Source organism: Papaver somniferum, chromosome 10, assembly GCF_003573695.1.
Source record: "Papaver somniferum cultivar HN1 chromosome 10, ASM357369v1, whole genome shotgun sequence".
Taxonomy (NCBI): Eukaryota; Viridiplantae; Streptophyta; class Magnoliopsida; order Ranunculales; family Papaveraceae; genus Papaver; species Papaver somniferum.
In genome coordinates, this window is record NC_039367.1 from 54,980,070 (window position 1) to 55,007,791 (window position 27,722).

The following is a 27,722-nucleotide window of genomic DNA, read 5'->3' on the forward strand; positions in this document are numbered from 1 at the left end:
TCGAAATGAGAAAGCTGGAAATAGGCTTGTAATGGCCTATGTGCAAGTCCAGGGCATGCCTTATGCCTGGATAGGACTCGGAAACTAGTGATGCATGCAAAATGCATCAGCCTTTAGTGCCTTGCACCCTTCGCAAGACATGAGTAAGTTGGGACGGTGAGGAGCTGCGTTTCGACTATCATGCTTGCAAAACATGCTTAGAAAGGAAAAGGAACGTGCATTGTCTCCTTCCAATATTATTCAATAGTACTTGTTGTGCCACCCATTTAATCGCCTCATGAGCTGCCATACTTTCCGTCATTATTTCCGATGTAGCCACTTCGATATACTGTTTGCCACCCCAAAAGAGCTCGCATGATCTCTATCGATGAACCCAAATCCCACTGTTGTTTCACCTTCCTTGTAAGATGCATCAAAATTTATCTTAGTTGTACCTAATATTGGTGGTATCCGCTCCAGTGGTTGTTTATCTTTTTCATTTATAGGTTGCCTGGTTGGATGTCGTAGCAGTATTCTTTTATGCACTGTGACTTCCTCATCTATGATTCTGAGGAGATCCAATAGGGTACTTTTTTTGTTCTCTGAAAACCAAATCAAATCTTGTTATCCAAATATTCCATACAACTATGCCGCATATTGTTGCCCACTCATCCATCTGTTTTCCTAGACTAGTGGGTTAGCGAACCACATTTTGATCCAAGAGTGAAGGTTTTGACCATCTCTTATTATTGTAGCATTACCTAAACCAAAACAGACTGCTCTGGTGAACAGCATTCCATTAGAAGATGTTAGGTTGTTTCTCATGCTGACTCACACATTGGGCACTTATCAGACTCTCCTAATCCTAGTAGCTAGGACATCCCTAACAGGTAAACAATCTGAGATACATCTCCAAAGGAACAATTTTATTTTTTGGGTGGTTTGAATTTTCCAAATCTTTTGTAACAGGTTTGTTGTATGGTTTGTCTCCTTAGTTCCTTCTAGAGCCAAATAAGATGATTTAGTGGTAAAAATGTCATCTTTAGTGAGACTCCACCGAAGGATATCAGTATTATCTTCCCTAGGCCTAATGCATCGAATAAAGTTGAAAATTTCAGAGTGAAAGAGGTTTTCTAAGATCTGTATTTCCCATTCATTATTTGTATGGTTCCACAACTGCTCTATCCTTTTTAGATCAAGTTCTTCCACCAGGTGGGAATCCAACCGCAGACAAGTAGAAAGACCTGTAACCCATTGTGTTTCCCATATATTAGCTTCCGATTGGATATGAAGATCCCATATCTCGTGATTCCTTAGGTTGGATATCCTTATTTTGATCCCGCTTCACGCGAAAGAACCCGTTTTTTTTTTCCGATTTCCCCTAAGAGGACACGACTCAGGGAAGTAAATTGACTTATTGAACATATTAGCCTCTAAAGAGTCTTGAGGCCTTTTATGTACTCAAGTAAAATAGGAGAGGAGCTCCTTTGTTCCACATGTGAGGTCCCTTGGGAATTCTACCTGCTCTCTTAGTTCAAGTGCTCTTAAGATAAAGCATTTCTATATTATCGCCCACAGGGCATCTGGTTGAGTGACTAACCTCCACGCTAGATTTGTGTTCAATGCTTCATTTATATTTTTCAAATTTTTGAAACCTAGACCCCCATTCCGTTTGGATTTGCTAATAGAACTCCAAGCTTTAATAAAAAGCCATTTTTTTTCTTCCTTCTTTCCCCACCAGAAATATCTCTGCAAGTTCGTCAGATTTTTAATACTTTTAAATAGTAGAGGGAAGCATGTCATTTGATATATGGGGACATCGATTGGACCATCACCGATCTACAATCCTGGTTCATAGCAACACTTTTCTATCCCTTTAATCGGACTCGGAATTTAGCAATTAGATTAACAAAATTCTGATGTCGGGATCTTTGAAAGAAGAGTGGTGATCCAGATATGACTCTTATAGGTTCATTTTTTTCATTCTCAAAGTCCTAGTTAGGATTCTGTTGAACCCCGGGGGTAAGTTAGGGGTATGGAAAACTCCTGACTTATCAAGATTTATCATTTTCCCAGAAAATTCACCAAAGTCAGCCAGAATCTTCATTAGATGTCTTGAATCCCTCAAATCCGTTTTCGTGAATATGAGTATATCATCTGCAAAGAGGAGGTTGGAGATGGAAGTACTAGCCTTGGCAACCTTAATGCCCGTAATTTGCATTTTAGTTTCTGCGTTTAGGAGCATTCGAGTAGCACCTCTACACAGATGATAAAAAAAAATATGGTGATAGAGGGTCCCCTTGACGGATCCCACAATATGGATAGAAAACCTTTCCTGGCGAGCCATTTAGTAGAACAAAAATGAAAGTTGTACCGATACATTGATAAATCATGTCGTACCAGTGTTCCAAAAATCCCATCTTCTTGAAGACATTTATCAAGAAATTCCATTCAACTCTATCAAAAGCCTTGCTCATATCAATTTTGAAGCCCTGGTATCCGAGCTTACCTTTCTTCCTTTTTTTCATCGCATGCATAATCTCGTGAGAAATGATAATGTTGTCCGAGATCTGCCTTCCAGGGACAAACGCCGATTGATAAGGAGAGATGTAGGAGTTAATATGGGGTTTGATTCTATTAGCCAATATTTTTGATATGATTTTGTAAACTGTACTACAGAGGCTAATAGGGCGAAAATCTCCTGGTCCATAAGGGTTGTCTTTCTTAGGAATCAGAGTCAGGAAGGTCTGTTTAATCTCTTTGAGGAGGAATTTTGATTCAAAGAAGTTTATAACAAGAGCTGTCACTTTAGGACCCACAATCGACCAACTTTTTTACAACAAAATGGGTGGGTATCCATCCGGCCCCGGAGATTTAGAGGGATGCATTTCAAAAATGACCCCCTTGATTTCTTCCGCTGAGGGTGTAGCAGTGAGAACTGTGTTTATCTCATCAGTTACCCAGGTTGGGATGAGGTCCAAAATCTCTCATTCCTTTTCAATTTCTATTTCCCCTGAGGAGGAAGAGATTTCTTCAAAATGTTTCTTAAGAATTTCAACTATATCAAGAAATTTGTCTTTTCATTCACCATTAGTGTCTTTCAACTTTGATATTTTGTTTCTCCTAAATCTATTCACCGTTTTGGTGTGGAAGTATTTTGTATTCCTATCTCCCAGTTTGATTTCGTTGTCTCTCGACTTTTCCTTCAAAAATTGTTTCTCTATATTTGTCCATTTATCTAATTCCATCAGCGGCAATTTCCATCTTACTCGAGAGCTTTAGTCATGATTCGAGGTTTGATAACATTTATCTAATTCAAACTTGACATTCCTGATTTTGGTGGTAATGTTACCAAAAACACCTTTTTTCCATTCTTTAAGAATAGGTTTAAGGTTTTTGAGCTGAGAAACAACTCGGAATCCTGGAGATCCAGGGATAAACCTCTTCCAAGAATCCAGAATAATGGGAAGGCAAGATTCATCTTCAAATCACATAGATGGGAACCGAAATGGCTTGAAACCAGTTGCAGACTCTCTAACCATTCTAAGCAATATATGACTATGATCAGAATAATCGGTGAAAGATGAGTGAGAAACGCTTCAATAAAAAATGTGAGCCAAGCTGCACCTCTATCCAACCTCTGTTTTATATGGCCTTCAAATATATGATTGGACCAGGTAAATTGGATAGATCTCTCAAAACCCAGATCAATTAGCCTTGTTTCCTCAAAAATTGCAATTACTTCAGAAACTTCAGAAGTTTTCCCTTTATTTCCTCCTATTTTCTCATTTGGGATGAATATGATATTAAGATATCCTAATAAAGTCCAAGGAAGATCACTAGCTCTAGCTGCCACAGTTTTGATAAACTCCCATGGGCCTATCTTGGATCCATGATAAGGACTCCCATAGAAGAATGTAAACAAGCATTTCTTACTTGTCGTTACATCCGTTATCGGGGCATTAATTGATCATATTCTTGTTGCTTTGAAAAACCTACAAGTCAATATTCTTAGTCCATCCCAGGTCCAAACCTCCTTCTATACCTTCAGGTGAGACTAACCACCAATTCTTAAACTGACATCTCTGGAAAAGAGAAATGACTAATCTGTCCTTAGCTTTAGTTTCCAGGAGAAATACTATATCCATAGAGAGGTTAAAGACCATATCTACAAGAGTGTCTCTGGGTAACTTCTTCGCGATGCCTTGAATATTCCACGCCAATGTAAACATCATATTATGAGTGAGTAATAAACTAGTTTTACAAAGAATAATTCTAGAATGAGCTTTACCCCGCCACTGAATGGAATAAAAATTGTTCTTAGTAACCTACCTCATTATTACACCTTGGGCCTAGCACCCCTTTTCCTGCCCCCCTTCTAACACGGTTACTCAGTCCAATTCTCAAATTTAGACCACAGGCACAGCTCTTAACCAGCTCACTTGGCAGAGTGACAAAATTATTCCTACAAGGGGATTGCAAGTCCAACTCCACAAACAAAACATAATCTTTCCAAGAGAAATCAAATAGAGAGTTAGTGTTTTACTTGACACTAATGTAACAAAACACCAACAGTTTAGACAATCTTATAATCAGGATCAGGGAGGGAGGGGAGTAAAGCTTAAGAAAGGATAACCGAATGATTGCACTATAAGGCGGATTCCCCACCAGTCTCTTAACTAAGTTAGAATTGTTTATAGTAGCAGTACATTCAAACACTTGAGAGGAGGCACTATGGCTGATACACACAAAACTAACACTATAACAGCAGAAGAGCTTCCTAGCATACACTTCTTCAGTACATTTAAACACATGAGAGGAGTACATAAGACTGAAACACACGAAAGTACAAGTACTACCCTTGTTTAGTTTCCTAGCATACACTCCAGCAGTACAATTAAACACATGAGAGGGAGTACTATTGCTGGTGAACACTCTACTTTTTCAACTACAACCGACTTGTTTCCTAACATATACATCAGTAGTACCTTTACAACCTTCAGGATAGGTACTATGTGTACAAGATACACAGTTGAAACTAATACAACATTTTAGATACGTAGCATTACCTCTAACAGTAATAACAAATATTAACAAACAAGATGGAGCAGAGTGAGCACAATAATTAGTCGTGTCCCATAACCTGACTTCTTTCAAAAAAGTGAGAAACCACTCATCCACTATGTTGTGATCTTCTATCCAATTCCAAACATTAGCGCACTTGCTGCATTTCTTATTACTACAAAGACGACATTCACAACACCAGTTTACTTTCTTACTGCTTTTCTTGTAAATCCCCTCTTCCACAAACTTCACTTGTCTTCCATTCCTAAAGTTCCAGTGTTCACTAGTCAAACCAAACTGTTGTCTTACTACAATCAGAAGAGAATGAATCCTGACATTAGTAGTAAAAATTAAAGAAACATTTATATTTTGAGAGTAATCGAATGAGAAATAGGTCCTTGAATTTTGATTTCTAGGGATGAATTATGATTTAATTAATTCTCTTTTCTTTGGCCAAGTATTTTCTGGATAACTAGATTAATTATAAATATAGTAAGAAAATAAAAGTGTAGGTAATATGTAACTGAGAGGTGTATACGTGAGCTGCAGTGAAGTCAAAGTTTGCAGAGGTAGAGTCCAGCCCATCAGCTTGAGCATTTTCAGTCAGATGTCTTATTTCCACGGATGCTTCAACAAGGGTAGCTAGGTTTGAAATGTCCAAAATGGTTGGGTTTTTCTATAGATCTGGTGAGGAAGGCAGGCTTCAGGTACTTGTTGTTCTGGACAGGCAGTAGAAGACCAGTTTTGTCTCTATCCACCAATTTTTCTAGTCGCACAAATCTTTTTGGACGCCTCCCTCCTCTCCTCGCTCTACCTTTCTGTGTACTCCCATTTGTCTCCATTATTTCTTTAAGCTCAGACATGATGGAGCTTTCAGCATCTTTGATGTTTACCTTTCCTCTGCCTTTGCAACATTTATGGGTTGGAGCTTGTTTTCCAGGTGCAGTAATACTGTAATCACCATCTATTATCTGAACTTTCTTTCATATTCTAGTGATTGGTTCAGCATATGGTAGTGGTGGCCCTTCACCAAAAATCTATCTTATTATCTGTTGTGGTGCATCTATAGCCTCAAGACTAGTAAGGGATGCATCCAATCCCATAATTTCACTAATTTTATCCACTTGGGATGGATCGTTGTTCAGATTGGACCTGCTACCCTTACCAATAGGAGTACCCAACAGGATAGGGGAATGGTTAACGATATTCAATGAGAAGGGGTTCCTCTCATACTTTTTACTATAATTGAGTATCAATTATGGATGAGCTAGCCATTGTGGGGTGAAAGTTCTTTGAGGCTAGATTGAGATAGAGATCACAAGGGTTTTTGGTATTGATGTTGAGTCGTGGATTAAAATAACCAGGGAGGAAAAGGGATGGTTGATGTGACTCAATAATGTTGTAGTAAGATGATTCGTTCACTCAGATTTGTTGAGAATTTGTTTTAAGACTTAATAAAGAAAATAAGGAAAAATATATATACACAATTTGTCACAAGATGAAGAAACGCTGAGACGCGGGATTCCACTACTTTTCATATTGTTGTGGTTCAGTCATTAACTCTAGACAATATAGCTCAAACAAAAGAAGTTGTGACTCTAATTCTTTTCCAAAAATAGATTTCGTAAAATATTATTTGTAAGTTAAAAGCATGACGCATCTAAAGTATTTAGAACTAAGCATGCGACATCTAACAAAATAACAAAGAATTAATATAAATCATAAAGCAATTAAATCTATAGAAAAAATCAATAAAAGAATTAATTCATTTACCACAATCATGAAAAGTTGCTTCCTCCGTTGTCCCAGTGATGGGGTCTAGCTCCGCATGGTGAAAAAACACTCAAAGGAATTTTCCATTGCTCAAAAAGGTGTTTACAAGGAGAAAATGGAGAAATAATTCAAAATCGGGTTTGTAACAATTATATTTGTTACAAACCAGAGAACTACGACCCTCGGCTGTGGGTCGTTATCGTTGTATCTTCTACGACTGTCACTATGTGTCGCAACCACTGTAACAATTACGATTGCTTCTTGTAGTCTTATGTTCTTCGTATGTTCTTCAATGGCAGCAGCAGAGACAATCTCTGCAACTCCCGATTCTCTGCTGTATTCTCACCCCTAACTCTCCATCCTCTCTCTCTGAGTCTAAGCCTCCAATTTATACTCAACAGGTACAAGAATATCGCCTCATTACTTCCTATAATCTTCTATTACTCGACAGTAAAGGAAATATATTTTCTTTCCTTTCTTCTCTCCTGCACGCGTCTACAGCTGCTGAACTCTCCTTATTTATCTCTGTCACGATCCTGTCTGTTGTTCGAGTCACCTAACATGTGTATAACACGCTCGAATTCTCCAAAACTCAAGCAAACACGTGAAATACTCCTCCGGTGAACGTGTTGCTCTGTTTCACTCCATGACACGATTGATCCAATTATGATTCAAACGAACACCCATACCAGCTTTCTATTGTCATATCACGTCTACCCATGAAGTTTCAGCGATTGAGTTAACCTCTAACCCCTCCAAATTCCGATCGAAAAATCCAAAGTTTGAGAATGAAAATTTCCCGCCAAAACAAATTTAAACGAAGAAGAAAGGATTGTCCCTTATCCAACAGCCGGGGTCCGAATAGCAAAGAAGGTGCCCCTTAGTAATTGAGGTGCCCCTTAACCAACGGTGAGAGTCCGAATAACACGTGTCCTCCAAGGGTGCCCCGGGCAACTTTTCGAGCCGAAATTTCCAAAAATATTTATTTCCAAAAAATACCTACAAACACATAAAACACCATAATAAGGACGAAAACGAGTAATAACAATACGAAACATTGAGGAAAAATTAGACACATAAATGCGTCTATCAATGGTGGCATGATTCCGAGCCTGGCAAAACCTGGTGGGTAAGGTAGTGATTCAGGGAGCGGAGTCAACTCAGTACTGGGTAAGGTAGTGATTCAGTGCCCGAGTTAAAATTTTCTCTGATTTGGACTAGGGCTTGGTTTTGTGATATGATATGAGTTTGAACAGGAGGCTGAATATGAGGTAGCTGGTGCAGGAGACCATCATTAGAGATACTACCCGATCCCCACAGAAATTGACGCAATGGTGAGTAGTCATATCTGGTCCTTTTTTGGAGATGAAAAATCTCTAAAAGAGAGGATGAACAACGTTGTCTTTACCTTATCCGAGGATTGGTTAACAAAATACCATTAGGGTTCAACAGTGACTGTTGGTTTGTCACTTGCTCCGGCACCTCCATGTCATCTTCAGGAAGCATCTCCGGAACATTCATGGAGAAATCTGGAATGAGATTAATATGAGGTTGCACCTATGGACCATTGAGATGATCTACTAGCTCCTGAGGGATTAGATGACCATCGACACATCTTTCGTGAGGATGCTCTATGATTCTGCAGAGTGAACATATCCTTCCTGGAATCTTTTCGAACCACAACTCCACTCTTGTCTCAACTTCAGCGATATTCAACTTCACCCTTCTCGGTATAGTGTCAGTCATGTCCATTTTCACCAGAGCTCTTACAAGTCTTCTTCTATCTGCTGGAAAGCCATCTTCTGGATCCATCAGTTTAACTTCTTCTCCAATTCTTTCAGCAATAAGTCTTGGAACTCCATTAAAGTGGTGGCGAGATTGTAACTTATTTAGGTTCGTCCAGAGATATTTGAACCTATAACAAAAATTCGCTGCTGGAATATTTCCAGATCATCCGGATCTTCATCAAGTGACTCTTAAATGGCCAAGGACTTCCTCTAGCAACATAACTATTTTATTTTCTGCTTTATTTTCATTAGGAGCTACATGGAGAACTCCTGGTTAATATTGAAGACCGAAAACTTTTTTACAGTCTGTATTGATAGTTATCTGAGAGTACATGTACAGACAGTTAAGCTTGGGAACTACCATTTGTCGTAGGTTTTCTTTGCACTTGTAGTGGTTTTTTAATTAATCATCAGTGTAGGTTCGAGTTTATCTATGCGATTGAGGTTTGCAAGCTTAGAGGACATGGATGAAATAACATATGAAACTGAAGTTCACATTTTTGGGGTTTTCCGATAGAGTAAAGGCGCAAAATAGCTGCAGATAACTTTCCAGAAACGGGTAGAAAATTTTGAGGTACTTTGTAGCATTTTATCGATGAGTTTCATCCACAAGAGGTATAACTGTAACCCTATCTCCATTAAAAGCCTAGTCTGAGAGTAACAAGTACACATTTACTTTACTTAAACTAGATAAGGTAGAGAGATGGAAGTTATGAAGGCGGAGAAGAAAAAGGTGGGGGACAAAAGGTGCAGATCTTAAATAAATATTCTGGTTGAAGGTAATATATTCTCTGCTCATGCGCCTAATAAACTATACCTCATACTAAAAATGCTCAGGTGATTGGACCTTTTGTCTCCCTGCAAGTCCTTGCTTCACCGAGCTCAGGAGTAAAAATTGTTAGTTCATCGAGAAAACATATGAGGTAATAAATAGGGTAGCTTAAGATTTTAAATTCGAAAGGAGATTCAATAATAACCACAAAAATAAATACGTAGAACTAAGCAAGAAGAAAAATAGCAAAATTGTTAAGCAAACTAGTGGGAAGATAGACAAACAGTGTATACTCAACGGTGAAGCAGAGGCGCAAAGAAGAAGATCTACAAAAGAAGTTCACAAGAATTTTTCCAAACCCTAACAAAGTTGAAAATCGACGGCCAAAATCAAAGAGAGAGAAAACATAACCTATCCACTTTTTTTTGTCTCTTAGGATATAATTTTGTGTAGCGGTCAAACCATGCGAGAGACGACACAACATCTTATTTTCTGTAAAGTAGACATTCAAATTAAAAGAGTGTGTAACATATGCACGTGATGTCACCAACCAATGTCTCTCTCCTAGAGACACGCGTATCCAAATATCGGACAGATCTGATGCGAACACTATTTTAGGCACGTGCATGTTACCCAACTCGTGAGAGTTAGTGAAAGAGGCTACACTACAGTGAGCGAGGGCCACGGTGGGAAGAATACTGCCGTAACTTTACAAGTAATTTCTTTTAGGCTACTGCTGCACCCCATTGAGTTTAGTGGTTTGGAACTTTGGACTCTCGAATCTGGACTTTTTAAGCAGTGAAAAAACATGTTTCTAAATCTTAATTTCCAAGAAGACCAGCTTTGTGATCATTCTTGATCCCGTTGAATTGGTATGGCTATAACAAATGTCTGCTTAGATCTCCTTACTGAATACTTTGGCTTTTTCTGTTTGGTTGCGGGTTAATCGATCCGTTCTGTTTGGTTGTGAGTGCGGCATTCTTGACCAGTTGCGGAGTCTCTGGACGTGCAAGATTTATCCAAATAAAATAGCCAGTAGTTGCCCAATTTTGGCCGAATAGATTCTAGTAATCTCGAAGTTCTGTGTCCAGAGGTTCTTATCTCTATATTTAATTAAAATAAAATCTTTTCAGTTGTTAAATACTCTGCATATAGCTGCCAATGATATCTTTGCCTTCAGGCAAGTAGTATACCGCTGATTTGGTAGAAAATGCCGTACCTAAACGTGCGCCACATCACAAAATTTAGATCTTAAACTAGTACAGTAGTTAATTTGCCTCGTTAAATTGGGGCCTATGCCATTTAATTGGGACCTATAGATTATTTCATCCACCTAATACATAATGATAAGGGGTGTCTAAATTTATTGAAACTACCAAAATTATCCTCTAACAATATTAATATTACTAAATTACCCCCATCAACTCTTAATAATAAACCTAAAACAGTTTTCATTTCTACCTCATAAAACGATTCTTCATCTCTTCTGCTCCCTCTTTTTTTCTTTTTTTTTTTAAAAACCAAAAATCGTCGATTATCGACGATCCAAAAACGATTAATCATTTTCTTTCTTCTATAAAATGTCGAAACCATCAAGAACGACGCATCCTACTAACAGGAATTTTCCTAGTGATAAGAATCCCGGAATCGTTGAAGTGATTCGAAAGAAAACGAAGGAAGTGTTTGAGGAAGCCGAAGCCTCTAGTATCGCACAAGAGGAGGAAATGGGTTGAATCAGTTACTTTTCTATCAACCCAATCCTCTAAACTAGGTTTTAGTAACATGCAATCGCTCAAAAATTAGAAATTTTGAAATCAAAATTTTCTGGGTTAACCAGAATCGGACTATGTTCATGTATTTGTGAACCGATTGTGTTAGGAATCGGTTGTTGTTCATGCCCATATACCCCGATTGTGCTGCATGTGTTTTCTGGTTCGAAAAATTTGAACCAGAATCGGTCAATGTTAATACCAAGATAGCCCGATTATGTAGTCGTAGGGATAACCATTTTTCTGTAACTTTTTTCGTTAGAATCAGATTATATATATGTTCACATAGCCCGATTGTGTAGCCACTGCTTATCCATTATCAGATTTCATTTGCATATGTAAAATCCGATTGTGGACTGTAATGTTACAATCAGGTTTTATAACAGTATCGAGTAAACCGTTGTAAGAAAGAATGTCCAATGTTTCTGTAACTTTTTCTTGTTAGAGTCGGATTACATTAACACTTATATAAACCGAATGTAGATGTGTTATGTTAGGAATCGGTCTTTATGTGTATATCGAGTAAACTGATTGTATACCTTGAACTCAAAAATATGGATTGAATTCCATTGTTGTTTGTCGCTTATCTCCGTATTTTACAGGCCAAACAAGGGCAAGCAACAACGTCAAGCCGAAAAGAAATATAAGAAGAAAAATGACTTTGATACTCCTCAGAGTTTGAGACCTCGTCGAGAGGGTGGTCAAAATTTAAATGCTTCCCACCGAAGGGGCTCGGGGAGTAAAGCCAAAGCGATCCACGTCAATGACCCACCACCTCAAGCGGGGAAACCAACACATGAAGAATCTGATTCTGATACACCTACTGAACAAGAAGGTGGTGATAGAGAAGATGCCGAAGAAGAAAGTGATGAGGAACAAAGTGGCGGCAAGGAAGGTGATGAAGAAAGAGATGAGAATGAAGGTGATGAAGAAGGAGATGAGAATGAAGGTGATGAAGAAGAAAGTGAGAAAGAAGGTGAAGAAAGTGAGAATGAAGGTGATGAAGAAGAAAGTGACAATGAAATTGATGAAGTTCAAGAACAAGTGCAAGAACAAGTCTAAGGAGGAGACGCTTAAAAACAAGGTAAGACAGATGGTAAGAAGAAAGAAGTTCCAAAGAAGAAGAAAGGGAACCACATGCCCGACCCGCTAAAGATGTTTCCTCGCGGCCCTAAGGATCCTGTTTATGGGTTACCAGGTGATGGAGGACAGACTTATGGGGGTACAAAGACAGTTGGCCGCCGTCGTTTTCCATACCATAGTAAGTACCTAAACCTTATGCTATGTAACATAAAAATTATTACCCGTGTAGTGTTTTGATTGTTGTCCACCAGGTTTGTTTTGTTTTATAGAATCACAGGGATGTCGTGAGTCTTATGAAGCCAAGAACGTTAGTGAGTATGATGAGGCAATGGCCACCGCAAGCAATAGAATCAACCGTTGGAGAAGTTCCGGAAGTAATCGATCTAGTCAATTCTACGGGGTTGATACCTGCGGTCGAGAATTTGGACCTTGGTTACGACAAACCTCTTTGTTCCGCCTTTGTCAAGAGATATGACTGGGAAACGGATACTTTGCATCTTCCGTTTGGAGAAATGACGATAACTCCAAATGATGCGAAGTTCATTACCGGGCTAAGCATAGAAGGTAAATCCATGAAGCACAAAGAGTACGCGCAAGAGCTTGAGTGGAACAAGATTTACGCGTTCACCAAGGATGTGTTCCAATGGGATGGGGAGAGGACCAAGTCAGAGATGCTGGTAGGCAAGTCAAAGCAGAGGATATTCCATCTGTCGAAGCTGGGGGACAACTTCATGGGAACAAAGAAGCTTCGTGCTGAGGGAAAAGAGGTGACGCCGGAACGTATCATCGCCACGGCCAATGCGTATGTCCTCTACTTCCTGGGAGCTGTTATCTTCCCCGACATTTCTGGTGCCCGTGTGAGCGTCAACTTTATCCAGCTGTTGCAACCATTTGACAAGATTCACGAATACTCTTGGGGCACTGCCATCCTTGCACACTCGTTGAACGAGTTGAGAAAGGCTTCTAGGGATCAAAGGAACCAAATCGGAGGGAATATGGCTTTTCTGCAGGCGTGGATATATTTGCACTTCCCAATATTTTCTCAAAGGGCTTTTGAGAACAAGGAATGGGACCACAGGTATTATGGAGACAAGTACACATACAGAAGTAAGCCGAAGAATCAAAAAAAGGGTTATCTGAAGTTGAGACGCTAGTTGGACAACTTGACGATGAAAGATGTTACCTTTGATCCTTACAAGGAGGAGTTGGCTAAAGGAAAAGGAAAGAAGGTTGGGTGCGAAGAGCAAAAAGATTATTTTGAGCCTTTGTTTCACCCAAGAGGATATGTAATGTACAACCCGACGAGAGTCGCAAGACAATGCGGTTACGTACGAAAAAATCCCAAATGAGCACAAGATGTTCAAAATCAATGAGAAAAAAACCAAATCATATAATAATGATATTGACATTGTTCACAAGCCTTTACCATCATGTGATTATTGAGAAGACAGAGCGTTTCACAGATATACTATGGATGGAGTATCTCGAATAGATGATGATGCAATTCCAGGTTACATGTCGTGGTACCTCAATGTTTCGCATACTCGAGTGATACGAGTAGATGAGATGCCCAAGATAGAGGAAAAAGATACGACTCTCGAATACCTTGTGCGTATTGTTACTCAATTATAGTTTTGTTAATGTTATTATCGTTTTTTGTTGAATGTTTGTTGTTTAAAATGGAAACAAAGAAGCTGAGTCGGGTACATGATAACCCATGAAAAGGTACAAATCAGGAAAGGTAAAAATGTTAAGGCCAATGAAAATTTGATTGATGAATTGAACAGTCTCTAAGATGTAGAAGCCGGTGCAAAGTTTGGGGAGCTGGAGGAGGAGGAGCCAAAGAAGAAGAGGAAGAGAGAGACACCCCCCCACCCACCCAAAAAAAAAAAAGATGTCTGAAGGTGCATCGAGCAGCGCCCAACCTTGTAAACGAGGACGGGGTGGACGTGGTTGTGGACGTGGACGTGGACGTGGTGGGGATGTTCATGAATGAATGATTATATTCATGTTTATGTCTTTAACTATGGATAATCATGGAATCAAAACTTATGTTTTAAATTTATTGTCGAATTATGTTTGGTTATATTCCTAGTTTATGAATGACTTAATCTGGTTTCTTTTGAAAATTGTTTGTGTTTGTCTAAGAAGCGATAAAAGAACCAACTACAATGTGTGACTGAAAAATTTCTGGCATTTTTAAGTCAGAAGCGGTTTACATATACCTACAATCTGGTTTCTGACAGTTACTGCCTCCGATCACTACCTAAATTTGTATCGGCCATAATAAAAAAAAGAGGGAGATAGTAGTAGTTTTTAAGTCTGTGATGTACAAACTTAACAATTAAAATTGAGAAAAGCTAGTGCAAGAAGAGGCGGAAGAAGCTTGAGATTTAATACCGCCGACTCTTCATTTTAGACCCTTCATTCATTTTCCTATTTATTTTCATTGGGTTCATTGATGTATTCATTAAATTCTGTCCGTATTAGCTATAAATACTGGGATTCTTGTTTGATCTCTTCCGTTTCTTACCGTGTTTGTCTGTCGGTTGCCTCCATGTCGTAAGACAGGTTTGAATATGTAAACGGAACCAACCTAGCTGTGCTCGGGTCTACCTAACTTGCTCAGCCGTACGTACGGCTAGCTACATTAATTGGTTCCACTGAATTAAACTGTCACAGTAGAAGAACTTCAGATAAATGCTAACCAACCGGTCGGGAAAAAAGAAATTGCATCTGTGAGTGCCAGGATGGCATGACCTTGTCACTTAGGATGATCGCTCTCTCATTCTCTTTCGTACCGGTGATGATTCTGTTGTACATTTCTTTTGCAAAATTCAATATCCAGATGCACTGCCATAAAAAAGTGAACTTGTAAAATTAGAAGATAACTGAAAAATGTCAGAGTTACAAATTCTAGGAATTAACTTTTTCATCACCTTTCCATTTTTTCGCTGTTTGCTGAATCTTTTGCGGACTAACATCGGCAATTGACAAGTTAACCAGCTGCATATGAATAATATACGACTGTTTAGCCTTGAGATTTGTCAAGTCTGACTTCTCTACTCAAGGGTCAGGTTCAAATTTTTGCGGCTGGCCCTAATCAATTGACAAGCATCCAAACTTAATAAAAACGGGAAATGCACTTTCAAGGGATGAATCAGACCCAACCCAGACATGCAAGTCCGCGATACACAGTACCCAATTAGCGTTCGAAGTTCTTGCACGACAAATATATGTTTTAGTTCTTGCATGCACCAGAATGTGGCTCACATTTATATATTTGGAACAAGCAAATCAGTATGGAATATGGCTGTTTCGGCATCTAAAGAAGGTCAGAAAAAAGTAAACAGAAATTTTTATATGGGAAGATGCATTGGTCAAGACAGGTCACAAAACACAATTTTGATTTTCATTGCTGTTATCTATAAAAAAAAGAGAGGAAACTAGTGCATAACATAGAAAAATAATTTAAAGCTCAATTATAATTTTGACTAAGCACGCCCACTCATGCCTTTTTTTTTTTTTGTTGCATATAAGTACCGGAGTTGTTAGGGCCAGATGCAACAAGTAGACTGAGTGCCCTGAATAGAGAAGAAGTAGACTGAGTGCCCTGAATTCATAACTTAGGGCCAGATGCAAAAAATTGATAACAATGAATTCATTGTTATCACCAGTGAGTGAAATCGAAAATGATGTTGTTGAACTGGATCGCCCATTTCAATCTTTGAATAATAATGTCCTATTGGTGGGTTCTTGTAAAGGTCTGGTTTTGTTTATTGTTTTATACAATGGTAATGAAACAAATTTTGTTTGTATGTAGAACCCTGCTACTCAAGAATATAAGAAATTCGAAAAATGCATTAATCATCGTACATGTTTTCATGCAAATACGTTATTTTTGTCAATTTTCCTGTCAACACGGTCAATTTCTCATCAGATGAGATGAGTTAATGACACTCAAATTACCGATTTACCCTCATTACACATGTCATATTTTTGGTGGATAAGAATAGATAGTAGCCACATGTAATGATATTGTCCCCATATCTTGATCTAGCAGAACTCAATGAGATCCAACGGCTTATATCGAAAAGAATAGATAATAGCCAAGTGTAATGATATTGTCCCCATATCTTGATCTAGCAGAACTCTATGAGATCCAACGTCTGAAATGTTATTTGTCCAACCTCATAATTGTCGAAGACACGTGGTAGTCATCCGAGAATTGAGGGGAAAATGGATGGCTATGATTAATTTCACACTTCGTAAGTAACAATACTGTTATGAGATCTGACTCGTTCATCTCAATATCTATGGATCTCGATGAATTCGGTCGGCTTGGATGAGAAATGTGCTACCTAACAAGAGGGAATAGGAGAGAGTAGAGACAAAAGCTTTCAGTCTCCCCATTTTCCCTTCTTCTCTCCATTTTCACTTCTTCTCTCCATTTTCGTTCTCTACAATTTTTTCCTTTCTTATCTACAATTTTCACTTTAGCCTCTCAATATCACAGGTTTCTGTTACTGAGTAAACAAAAACATGGGTATATCTAATATATCAAAGAAACTACTGAGTATGATAGTTTCAGAGGCTAAAGTGAAGATGGATAAAAGAAAGAAAACAAAGAAACGGCAAAGTAAACCACGAACTAAAAGGTATTTTCGATTACGGTATTTGTTTCCTGTTCGTTTAAAGTTAGAATATATTTCAATTTATAGGGTTTATAAAAAAATCATTGGGTATTTTCGATTAAGTGATTTTGAGATGAATCTGTTGATTTTCGTTGCTTTATGAATCCATTTTTCTAGGGTTTGTGTTAGATTTCTAGGGTTTCTGTTTATAAAAATTCATTGGGTATTTTCGATTAGCTTGTTTGATTTTGAGATCAATCTGTTGATTTTCGTTTCAATTTGAATCGATTTTTCTAGGGTTTGTGTGAGATTTTTAAGGTTGTCTTAGATTTCTAGGGATTCTGTTTTTCCCTAATGATTTCATTTGCTTCTGGGGTTTTTGTTAGATTCTTATGGTCTATATTATTGGATTTGCTTTGGGTTCTAATTTGATTTATCTTGTAGGAATGATGTTGAAGATGACAGGATGCCCTTTAGAAGTTTTAAAGTAAATGTGATGGGAACTTGCCAGAGTTTTGAGTTCAGGGACTGTGCTAGAGAAGATATGGGTCTTGATAGGTTAAAGGACATGATCAGGCCAAACTTGAGACTGAAGGGTGATGAAAGCATATACACATTGTGGTCAGGGGATGCTTTTACTCTAATGTCTTTGTTTGAGGAAGAAGAATTCCATTCTATTTGGGATAGTGCAGAATTTGATGAGAATGGTTGGAGTCAGGTTTGTATGCAAGTGCTGGAGAGCGGTAAGGATTGTGAGGTTTGTGGTACAATTCCTCCACACAAGTACATGACACCAGTTAAGAAGACACCCCCAAAGAAGCCAGTATCCAAAGAAAATACACCAAAGAAACCAACAGTACCTGAACAAACTCAAGAAAAAACTCAAGCAGTATCCAAGTGTAACATACCTAGAAGTTCAAGAAGAAGTCCAAGGCTAGCAGCATTGTTTAAGAAGCAAATTGTAACAAAAGGTAAGAAGAAGTTGTTTGTTAATATTATCAGATGATGAAGAAGAAGTATGCGAACAAACTCAACAAGCACAATCAAGTGTGGATAATGATATACCTGCATCAAATGTCTATGTTCCTCAATTCTGTGAAGAAACTCAACCAACACAGGCAAGTGTGGCTGAAAACATGCCTGAACCAGAAGAATTTGTTCCTCAAAGTACAACACAAGCAAGTATGGCAGAAGAAGAAGAAGAAGAAGAAGTGTTTAATCATGATTTCTGGGTTGAAGCTACAACACAAGCAAGTGTAGTTAAAGATATTTACAGGTTGAGTCAAGAATATAAGAAGAATGATGAGTTTTTAGTTCAACTACCAAATAATGAAGAGGATGAGTGTCATCCTGATGATGATATCAACAATGTCCCTGGATATGAACAAGAGTTTAAAGATGATATGGAGTACAAGAAGTTTTTAAAGAAGGTTGAGAATGGGTATTTATCAGACAAGGAAAGTGACAGTGAGAGTGAAGGTGATAATGATGTTGACATTGTTGATGGGGATCCAGAATTTGGTGAAGCTGAGGTGGAGAATGACAAAGAAGGAAATGCTTTGTGTTTACATTTTTTGTTTGTTATGTTTGTTGTTTATTTAAAATTGGATTTGATGATTTGTGTCTACAAAGCATGTAATTACATTTGTGGTTTGTTACTAATTTTGCCTTTATATTTTTCTTTGTTTAATTGCAGAGGAACATTATGGGGACTTACTGGATTCTGAGTCTAAAAAGGAACCTACCGGTAATGTTTTTTGTTTACATATGTAGTGTGTATGTTTACATTTGTTGTTTGTTTACATTTGTTGTGTATTTATGTGTTTTGTTTTCCTTGATCAGGTCAAGATGAACATGTTGGGGGTGGAGCAGACTTCAGTTGAGCCTAAAGGATGTGGTTCTAAGTTCAATGGGCCTGAGTGCAGTGGGGTTACTCATGATAATTCAGAGTTTGAGAATGAATATGCAGATCACTTGAAGGAAGAAGATGTTCGAGAAATGTTCCCAGATGAAGATGAAGGGTCATTGGATCCAAATGACCTCATAGTCGGAAGTAAGTTTATGAGTAAAAAGTCTTTCTACAAGCATGTGAAATAATTTCTGTGTCATGTACAAACACCAAACATTTACTACTAAGAGTTCTACAACCAAGCTGAGGGTCAAGTGCATTCATTGGAGGACTCAAGAATGTCCAGTATTCATTTATGGCATAGTCAAGAAAGGTGAAGGTAAAACTTTCACACTTAGAGGTAAATGTCACTCACACCTGCAATGGTGACAAAGATGACTTGAACAAGCTTGCAAACCCAAAATATGTAGCTGAATGGTACTATGAGAAGATGAAGACTGAACTTGGCATCAATGAACCAGTACCATGTCCAGATGACTTAGCAACTCAGTTCAATAAAGCCAGAAGGGTTTATATCAAGTATCATACTACATGGAGAGCAAGGGTGAAGGTGATGAAGAAACTACATGGCCGTTATGAGAAGAGCTACCAACTAGTGCCTGCATTCTGTGAAATGGTCAAGGTACAACACTTTTTTTTTAAGCATGGTACAACACTTTCTTTAAGTTTTATTTATTTATTTATTTATTTCCTTACTTTTTTCTAAGTATAACAAACCCTGAAAATGTTCATTTAACATTGTTTGTAGAAAAGAAACCCAGGCAGTGTAGCTACTTTTTCTTATGGAACTACAGACAACACTTTTGTTAGAGCATAGCTCGGTGAACCCACCAAGCGCTGGTAGGTCAAGTTTGGTTGTCATATTTTAGTGAGCCAAAACTCATTTTAAGAGTCGCTTGATTATGTACTAGAGTCAGGTTCGTATAGGTTAGCTTGAAAGTATTAGGATATGAGACATTACAAGTATTGCGAAGACTCGAAGAAGTGAAGAAGTAAGGAGATACAACGACAACATCATCCTTCCACTTGAGGTTAGTGATATTTGACTTGAAATTTTTCATTCCCTAACTATCTTTCAAGTCGTGTATATTGGAAACAAAACTGCGAAGCATGAATGATTGTACTCTAGTTAGACATAGTATTAAGGAATACAATACGAGGTTTATTGCTTAACCATGAAACTTTGTACATAAGACATCGGCATAATCGTTTGAATGCTATTGTGATTATGTATGGGTATAAGGTGAAGATTTCATCCTAGGAAACAATGTTTTACATTTGTTTTAAGGAAGTAAATTCATGAACTTGTTTTTTGAATCGCAAAGGAAATCGCCAGGCATTATTGGTATTGTTATTAATTCATTGCATATCTTTTGAACTACCAATATGTGTGGTTAGTATAACCGCTCATGACTTGTTTATGTTCTTGGTAAAACTATTCACAAAGACCTGACTTTTGTATTGGTATGATTTTTATTAGTGAAACCGATCTTAAGTAATCACCTGAGATGGTATGATCGACTTTTTGTTATTGGTATAACCGACTCTGGGTAAAGGGGAACCGATCCTAGTAAGAGGTGCAACCTATCACAAAGGGGAATCAATCCTTGTACTAGGTGCAACAAGTTTTTAGCAAAAAGGGGAACCGATCCTATGGACATGTGCAACACGTTTTTAGGCAAAGGGGAACCGATCCTACGGACATGTGCAGCAAGTACAAGTTAGATACCGTATATATGTGGGGAAACGATCCTAGTACCTAGTCAACCGAATTTTGGAAAGCTAGTGTGACTATGCACAATACTCACATGGAGGTAGAATCGAAACTTGTTTTGGTAGAACCGTTAAACCCATGATTGGTGATTGAGTGTTCTTGATCAATCACATAGTTCTTGAAAGTCGGATGAACCAATTCTAAACTTGTTTAGAAGTGTGGCAAATCAGTTTCAAGATTTTAAGTATGCAAAGTAAGGATGTCGACATACTTTGAACATGTGCAGTAACTCTAATCTTTAATTGTTCAAAGTTATTCCTTAATAGCTAAAGGAAGAAAATCCCGGATCGAATAAAATAAATTGAGAATCTTTTATTTAAGGTTTTTAATTTTATTTTAGGAAAATGAAAATTAGTAATGTGCATTTACTAGTTGGAGATTTTCCAAGAAATTTTCCGTCAATATTTTGGACAAAGCAATTCCAGGAATTATTGAAATTGAATCTGGAATATATTGCATATCTTGAGAATATTTTCGGTTTTGGAAATTCCTTGGTGTCCAAATTCCTTGGTCTATAAATATGAAAGTTTGCATTTCGAGCAAACTAATCTTTCGTACAGCAAGAACTATCTCAGTTGTGCTGCTACTTGTGAAGCCGCCTATTGGAGAGGAGAGTAACCTAATTAGGCGAAATATCTTACGGCCGCTCCGTTTAAAGACTTCTTTGGGATTGAGAAGCTCTATTAGTACCGTTGGTGGGAAACTATATAATTGCCGTTTATCTTTTGTTTTCGATTGATTTGGTTGACTAACGGTGGTTGAACTTTGATTGCACCTAGTTTGTTTATGCTTCAGAATCTTCTCTTTTAATATAAGATTCACTCAAACTAGATCGAAGTTTCGACGGGGATCTTTAGACTGTTTGGAGATCTAAAGACGTCTTGTGATAATCCATTATTAACAGACTCCGTTCTGTGCGTGATTGATCACAAAAGATTCAAGTTGATTGTGTGCAGGTTTATTGAAGATCTAAGAAGATTTGAAGACAAAGAAGACTTTGAGGATTTCTGATTTGGGATTCATAATCTTTGGTTTTCACAATAATTGTTTCGGTATAAGAGGATCCAACTATAATCGGTTATCCTTGTGGTAGATTAGATTGATTAGTTGTGTAGATAGGCATCAATACAATTCTTTGTGATTATAAGTATTGATTGAAAAATCTTAACAATTACCTTGGTGGTTGATAATAAGATGGATCTAAAAACCTGACGAAGGAGTTTATTGATATATACAGAAGAGCCTTTGTCGAACTCACATCACTTGGTTGAAGAGAGTTGATACCAAACAGATTTGTTGTTCCTTTATTGTTTGGAATACGAACCAAAGGAATTGTTCCAAGTACGTGACTTATTAAAGGTCAGAGGCGTGGGAATACAGACGAAACTAGGTGAACTATAGGTTTAGTTGATTGGTCTCAATTATACGAAGTTGGTTTGATTTTGTATATCAGCTTAATCCTGAGAGTATTCAATTCTGGACAAGGTCCCGAGGTTTTTCTGCATTTGCGGCTTCCTCGTTAACAAATCTTGTTGTGTCATTTACTTTTATTTTCCGCAATTATAATTGTTGTCATTATAATTTAAAGTAAATTACACAAACGTTAATTCCTATTTACTTGATAAGTAATCCTATTGTGTTTGGTTAAGTCCGAACCTTTTATTAAGTACAGATACTTCGTTGTTGTATTGTCTCGACTCAGTCCATAGACAATCACTTTTGGAGAAAGGACTTATATGTGGAAAAGTTTTAGATTGAGGTATATTTGGGTACCCTCGTCTTTTCAATTGGTATCAGAGCGAGCAAACACGAAAAGATCTAACAATCTGTGTTTTATGCGATCCAACCTATAAGAATGAATCTAATTAGTGATTCAGTTAACGTACCACCAAGATTTAATGGGATAAACTACCCATTATAGAAATCGGCTATGAAAGCTTTACTTCAATCCCGAGATTTTAATACGTGGTCATTAATCGAAGACGGATACCAACGACCGATGGATTATTCAGAGTCAGAGTTTAAACGTTTAGCGTGTTATACTCATGAAGAAAGGATTCTTGCAGAGCAGAATTCTGATGGTTTGAATGTCATTATACATGCAGTTAGTCATGATCTTTTATACCGTGTGCTGACTTGTAGGACTTCTAAAGAAGCATGCGATATTCTTGAGACTGTATTCGAGGGAGATGATTCTGAAAAAGAAGCTAGACTTCTTTCCCTTTCATCTGAATGGGAACACCTCAAAATGGATGATAACGATACTTTCGAGGAGTTTAACTCTAAAATTTATGAGATTGGTAATGCATCTTTCTTTCTTGGAAAGGCTATACCTGAAAAGGAAATAGTATGCAAAATTCTCAGATCGTTACCATCCAGATACGAGTCTAAGAAACATGCCATAATAGAAGGAAATGATCTTTCTATACTTTCCCGAAGCTCTCTTGTAGGGAAGTTAAAGATCTTTGATAGAGAAATTCTGCTGAAGAATCAAACTGAGAAACGTTGCTAAGAGGACAAGGTACCTGTTGAAAAAGAGATTGACTCAACTATTGTGCTTCTAGCACAACGAATTAAGGACATCTTATCTTTTGATAAAAATGTTCATGATACATTATTCGCTTTGCCATAAAAAGGGTAATGATGAATTACAATGCTTCAAGTGCCGTAGATTCGGACATATGGAAAAACATTGTCCCAGCAGAAGAACTCAGAAGTGCAACAAGGTGTATGTCTCCACTCTTGATGGTATTCCGTAGGAAGAATTCAATGAAGAAATATCTGATTTGTAATGCACTTCTTGCCAACTCTAACAATGATGAATCATGTGAGTCTAATCAACTCCTAGAGAAACTTGAGTTAGAAATTAAGGAAAATAAAAGGTTAAGTATGGTTCTTGAAAACCTTTTGAAATTCCTTTCAGATAAAACCCGTATGGTAAAATCTGAACAAAAAAAATTGGGTGAAAAACCAAAAGAATCAGGAACTAGTTTTTCTGGTAACTTGATAAGTTCTTCATGTGAAAGAAATAATCACACTGAAATGTTCTTTGGAAATAAACTTATAGAGGGAATAAAAAAGACTGGTAAGTTTATGAGATCTAAACGGGAAATTGCAAACTCTTGCAATTACAAGAGAAAGAAAGAACAAAAGGAAACACGGTCTATTGTGTCTATAAGTCATCCTAATGATGTATTTTTTAACTACGGTGGGAATAATTCTCACCTCAACACATACTGATTGTGTTGAAATATGCATCCTCACTTGTTGCCCAAAATTCTGATTGTGAGGAAGCATAAATCTGGGCAAGTTGTTCATGTCTGTTTCTTTAGTGAAAAATAATGAATATCTTTTATTTTTGGGAAAAATAGTTTCAGTTTCCATAAACCAAATTGTTCGGTGATTTTCTCCCATCTATTATATATCTTCTTCCTATCCGAAAGAAGATTATTTTATTTCAATGGAGAAATCGGTAAAAGAAGGGTCATCTCTTGATGATTTAGCACTCTGTGCATCAGTGATGACTGAAACTCATGATGTCTCTTTTCATGATAACTCTCAAGTTTCTTTAAGGAAACAGATTCTTACTATTAAAGGTTGCATTAGATATCATGAGCTGATGATAAAGGATTCAAAAGAAGTACTAGCTAATCTTTATTCTCAACTGTTTGAGATGAACAAATTGTCTACTGAAAAAGGAAGTGTTCAGAAGAATTTGAATCCAGTTTTTGAAAGCAATCTTCACAAGAACTGAGAAGAAAATAATAGACATCAATTTTTGATTTCTTTCAATGATTGTATTAGGTCTATTATGAATAAAATTATTTGATTTATAATTTTTCTTGTGATAGTTTTTGATTTACATAGCATGTGCTTGAATGCTTTATATTATTGATATGTATGTTTATGGGATGTTTGATTTCGATTTTATTACCTTGATATTCGATCTCATAATGTTGTGAACCCTTATGGTTTGAGTGAATTTTAGATTTAGCATGATTAAGTTCTAGCCCATGTTGGTAGGATTTATCAAAGGATCATGAGGGGTTCTGATAGAAACAATATGTGAAAAAGTCACAATATGTTGATTCGGTCTTGGTTTAGCATATAAACATATGTGTTTCAGAGTTTTCAACTTTTTCTTGCAATAGTTAAAAACCGGTTTTCAACCTTTCTCTGGTAAAGGTTGGTTGTTGTTATTCTTTTGTTTTGCATAAGGATGACAACATAATGATATTTCGATATCAATTATCCCTGAAAGAAGATGCAAACATATTGGAGAAGAGGATGCGAAATTTGAGGTAACGAGTTTGTTAGTTAATTGTTTTCCTGTTTAAGAAAAGCCTTATTTTATTGCATATACTTATTGCTTAATAAAATTTCGGTACAATTGATGTTTTATTCCATTATGTGTGTGATGTGTGTGTAATTCAATTGGTTCCGGTTAAGAAAAACTATTGTTATCTTGCTTTATTGTGTGGTATCAATCGTTTAGGCTTACAAAATTTCAGTGCAATTGCAGTGCTTTAATGTTTATGTTGTTTCAATTGCTTCCGATTGAGGTGAATAATTATGCAAGTTGATTTATTTGGCTTGTATGAATTGTTTATGGCTTAACGAAATAAAAGGTTTACGGGATGAATTGTTTAGTCTGATTTGATTCCGGATAAGAGAAACTAAGTTAATTTTGATCTTAGTTAGACTTATCAAAGTGGAGGTTTCGGTTATTCAAGTCTAATCGAATGCGTTACCAAGAAATGCTAGTTAACTAACCTAGTACTTGTCTTGTTTAAAATTTAAAGGTCTAAGTTATATGGATAATTAGATCCTGATGAGAAAAATAGAGTTATCTTTATTTTGGTCTTATCGAAGAAGCGATTGTATTTGTACAATCGGTTTAGCAAAGGAACTAAGGTACTTAGTTGATTTTTGGTTTTCTAAACTGTTAGGGAAAATTGCTTCGGCCAATTGTTTCCTTGGTAACATATCAAAACAAAATTACTTTGTAGTTTCGGTTTTGATATTGGTTATCAAAAATGGTGTGTGGAACCCTCATGCTTAACTCTATAGGTTGGAAGTCTATTTTGAGATTTGTAAGATCCTTTCGGTTTGTCCTTTATTTTTTCGTTTCTTTGTCATTTTGTGACAAAAAGGGGGAGAAATATATGGAGTAAACAAGTGATACTGGTATTGATTTATATTGATTGGTATCACTAAGGGAAAGGACATTGGTGCTTAAACGTTTATCTAACGAAAGAGTAAACGCATAGACTAAGGGGGAGTAACATATCATATAATTGTAGTTATATAGACTACAAAGGAAATAACAAAGACACGTGGATTGATAAAATCTACCTATCTTACCTTTAGGGGGAGTATTAGCTTTGTCATTATAATGTCAACATCGGCATTTATGGATTAAATGTATACATGTTATTGTGCTGTTGAATTCGGGAATCAAGCGTGTGTGATGAATTCTTGTAATTTTTTTATCCATATGATGTAAGAGTTTTGTCACTAAAATTGACAAAGCGGGAGATTGTTAGAGCATAGCTCGGTTGAACCCACCAAGCGTTGGTATGTCAAGTTTGGTTGTAATATTTTAGTGAGCCAAAACTCATTTTAAGATTCACCTGATTATGTACTAGAGTCAACTTCGTATAGGATAGCTTGAAAGTATTAGGATATGAGACATTACAAGTATTGCGAAGACTTGAATAAGTGAAGAAGTAAGGAGCTACAACGACAACATCATCATTCCACTTGAGGTTAGTGATATTTGACTTGAACTGTTTTATTCCCTAACATATCTTTCAAGTCGTGCATATTGAAAACAAAACTGCGAAACATGAATGATTACACCCTAGTTAGACATAGTATTATGGAATACAATACAAGGTTTATTGCTTAACCATTAAACTTCGCAGATAAGACATCGACATAATCGTCATCGTATCGATTAACAGCAACTCCACCATCAGTTTCTGATAAGCACGAAAGTGCTACATTTTATACCCATATTTATATTAGCTAGGACTCAATATTTTGACTAATGACACTATTTTAGTGCTTTTGCAGAAAGTACAAGTGAATTCGATCATCCAGCGAATAAACATCAAAATGTGAGACTTAATGGTGAAGCGAGTCGATGTCAGCACACTAATGCCACCTAAGATTGGTCAAGAGTGACTTTATTATTGTTAGCATAAGAATGTAAGAATATCACCTCCAAGACCACGTGCAAATGAATAAAAAGAAAAGATTAATATATCTTGTCCTTACATAAGTTCTCTTGCTATATTTATATAAAGAATTTGAAGGCATATTTGAAACCAACTGACGTCATTTTGCAAATACAGTTAAGGTGGGACCCAGCACATGCAAGAAAATATCATGCTTTCTAAATGAAATTCATATACTATGGAAAGTGGAGATTCGGTGATACTTTACAATGTCTCGTCATATTATGACAAGCGACACAACATCATTGGGTGAATTTATATTTTCATGACATGTGGCAGACTTCTATTGGGAGGTGATGTGGCGACGAAGAAGAAAAACGCGAATTCATTTGTGAGCTATATTGATGTATTGTTTCAAAATATACTATGGGGCGCCCGGCCACAGAGCTGGAAGAGAAACAGTAGAGGGATTTTGGAGTTTTGTTTTCGATTCTTCGTTTATCTTTAGCTAAAGTTTGATTTTAATATGTTCATGGTTTTTGAGAAAGCCATGGCTAGCTAGAGTTATGTTAGGGTTTGGGTAGAAACCAATTTAATTGTGTAAACTCTACATTTATATGCTCAATAATGATTTAAATGACTAGTAGTTTTTCTTCTAAGTTTCAACTTTTAGGTTAATGAATTATGGGTTTTAATTTTAAACAATCAATCATAAAATTTATTTGATCGACGATCTTTGGTTTCAATCAAAATTAAAACGATGAATTTCGTTTCTTCAATGGGTAGAAAAGAGAAGAAGAGGAGGAATGATATGATTATGAAAATAAAGGATATAAGTTTAGATTTAGTATAAAGGTGAAGAACAATATAGACAATTTCTATTTTTAAGACACCCCTTAACCCCTTCAATGGATGGGAATAAAAAAATGACCCCTAATTCCTTTCTAAAAATGTCAGGCAAATTAAAGCAAGAAAGGCAGTACAAAGAAAGAAATC

At 36.9% G+C, this 27,722-nt stretch overlaps 1 protein-coding gene across 1 annotated transcript; it reads left to right on the forward strand.

Annotated features, from left to right (window-relative positions):
* Positions 1–12,135: 12,135 nt before the first annotated feature.
* Positions 12,136–16,761, forward strand: LOC113315657 (protein MAIN-LIKE 1-like). Its single transcript, XM_026563918.1, has 3 exons — positions 12,136–12,228; positions 12,497–13,237; positions 16,744–16,761. Exons 1-3 carry the CDS (start codon positions 12,136–12,138, stop codon positions 16,759–16,761), a joined length of 852 nt encoding a protein of 283 aa, XP_026419703.1.
* Positions 16,762–27,722: the final 10,961 nt, after the last annotated feature.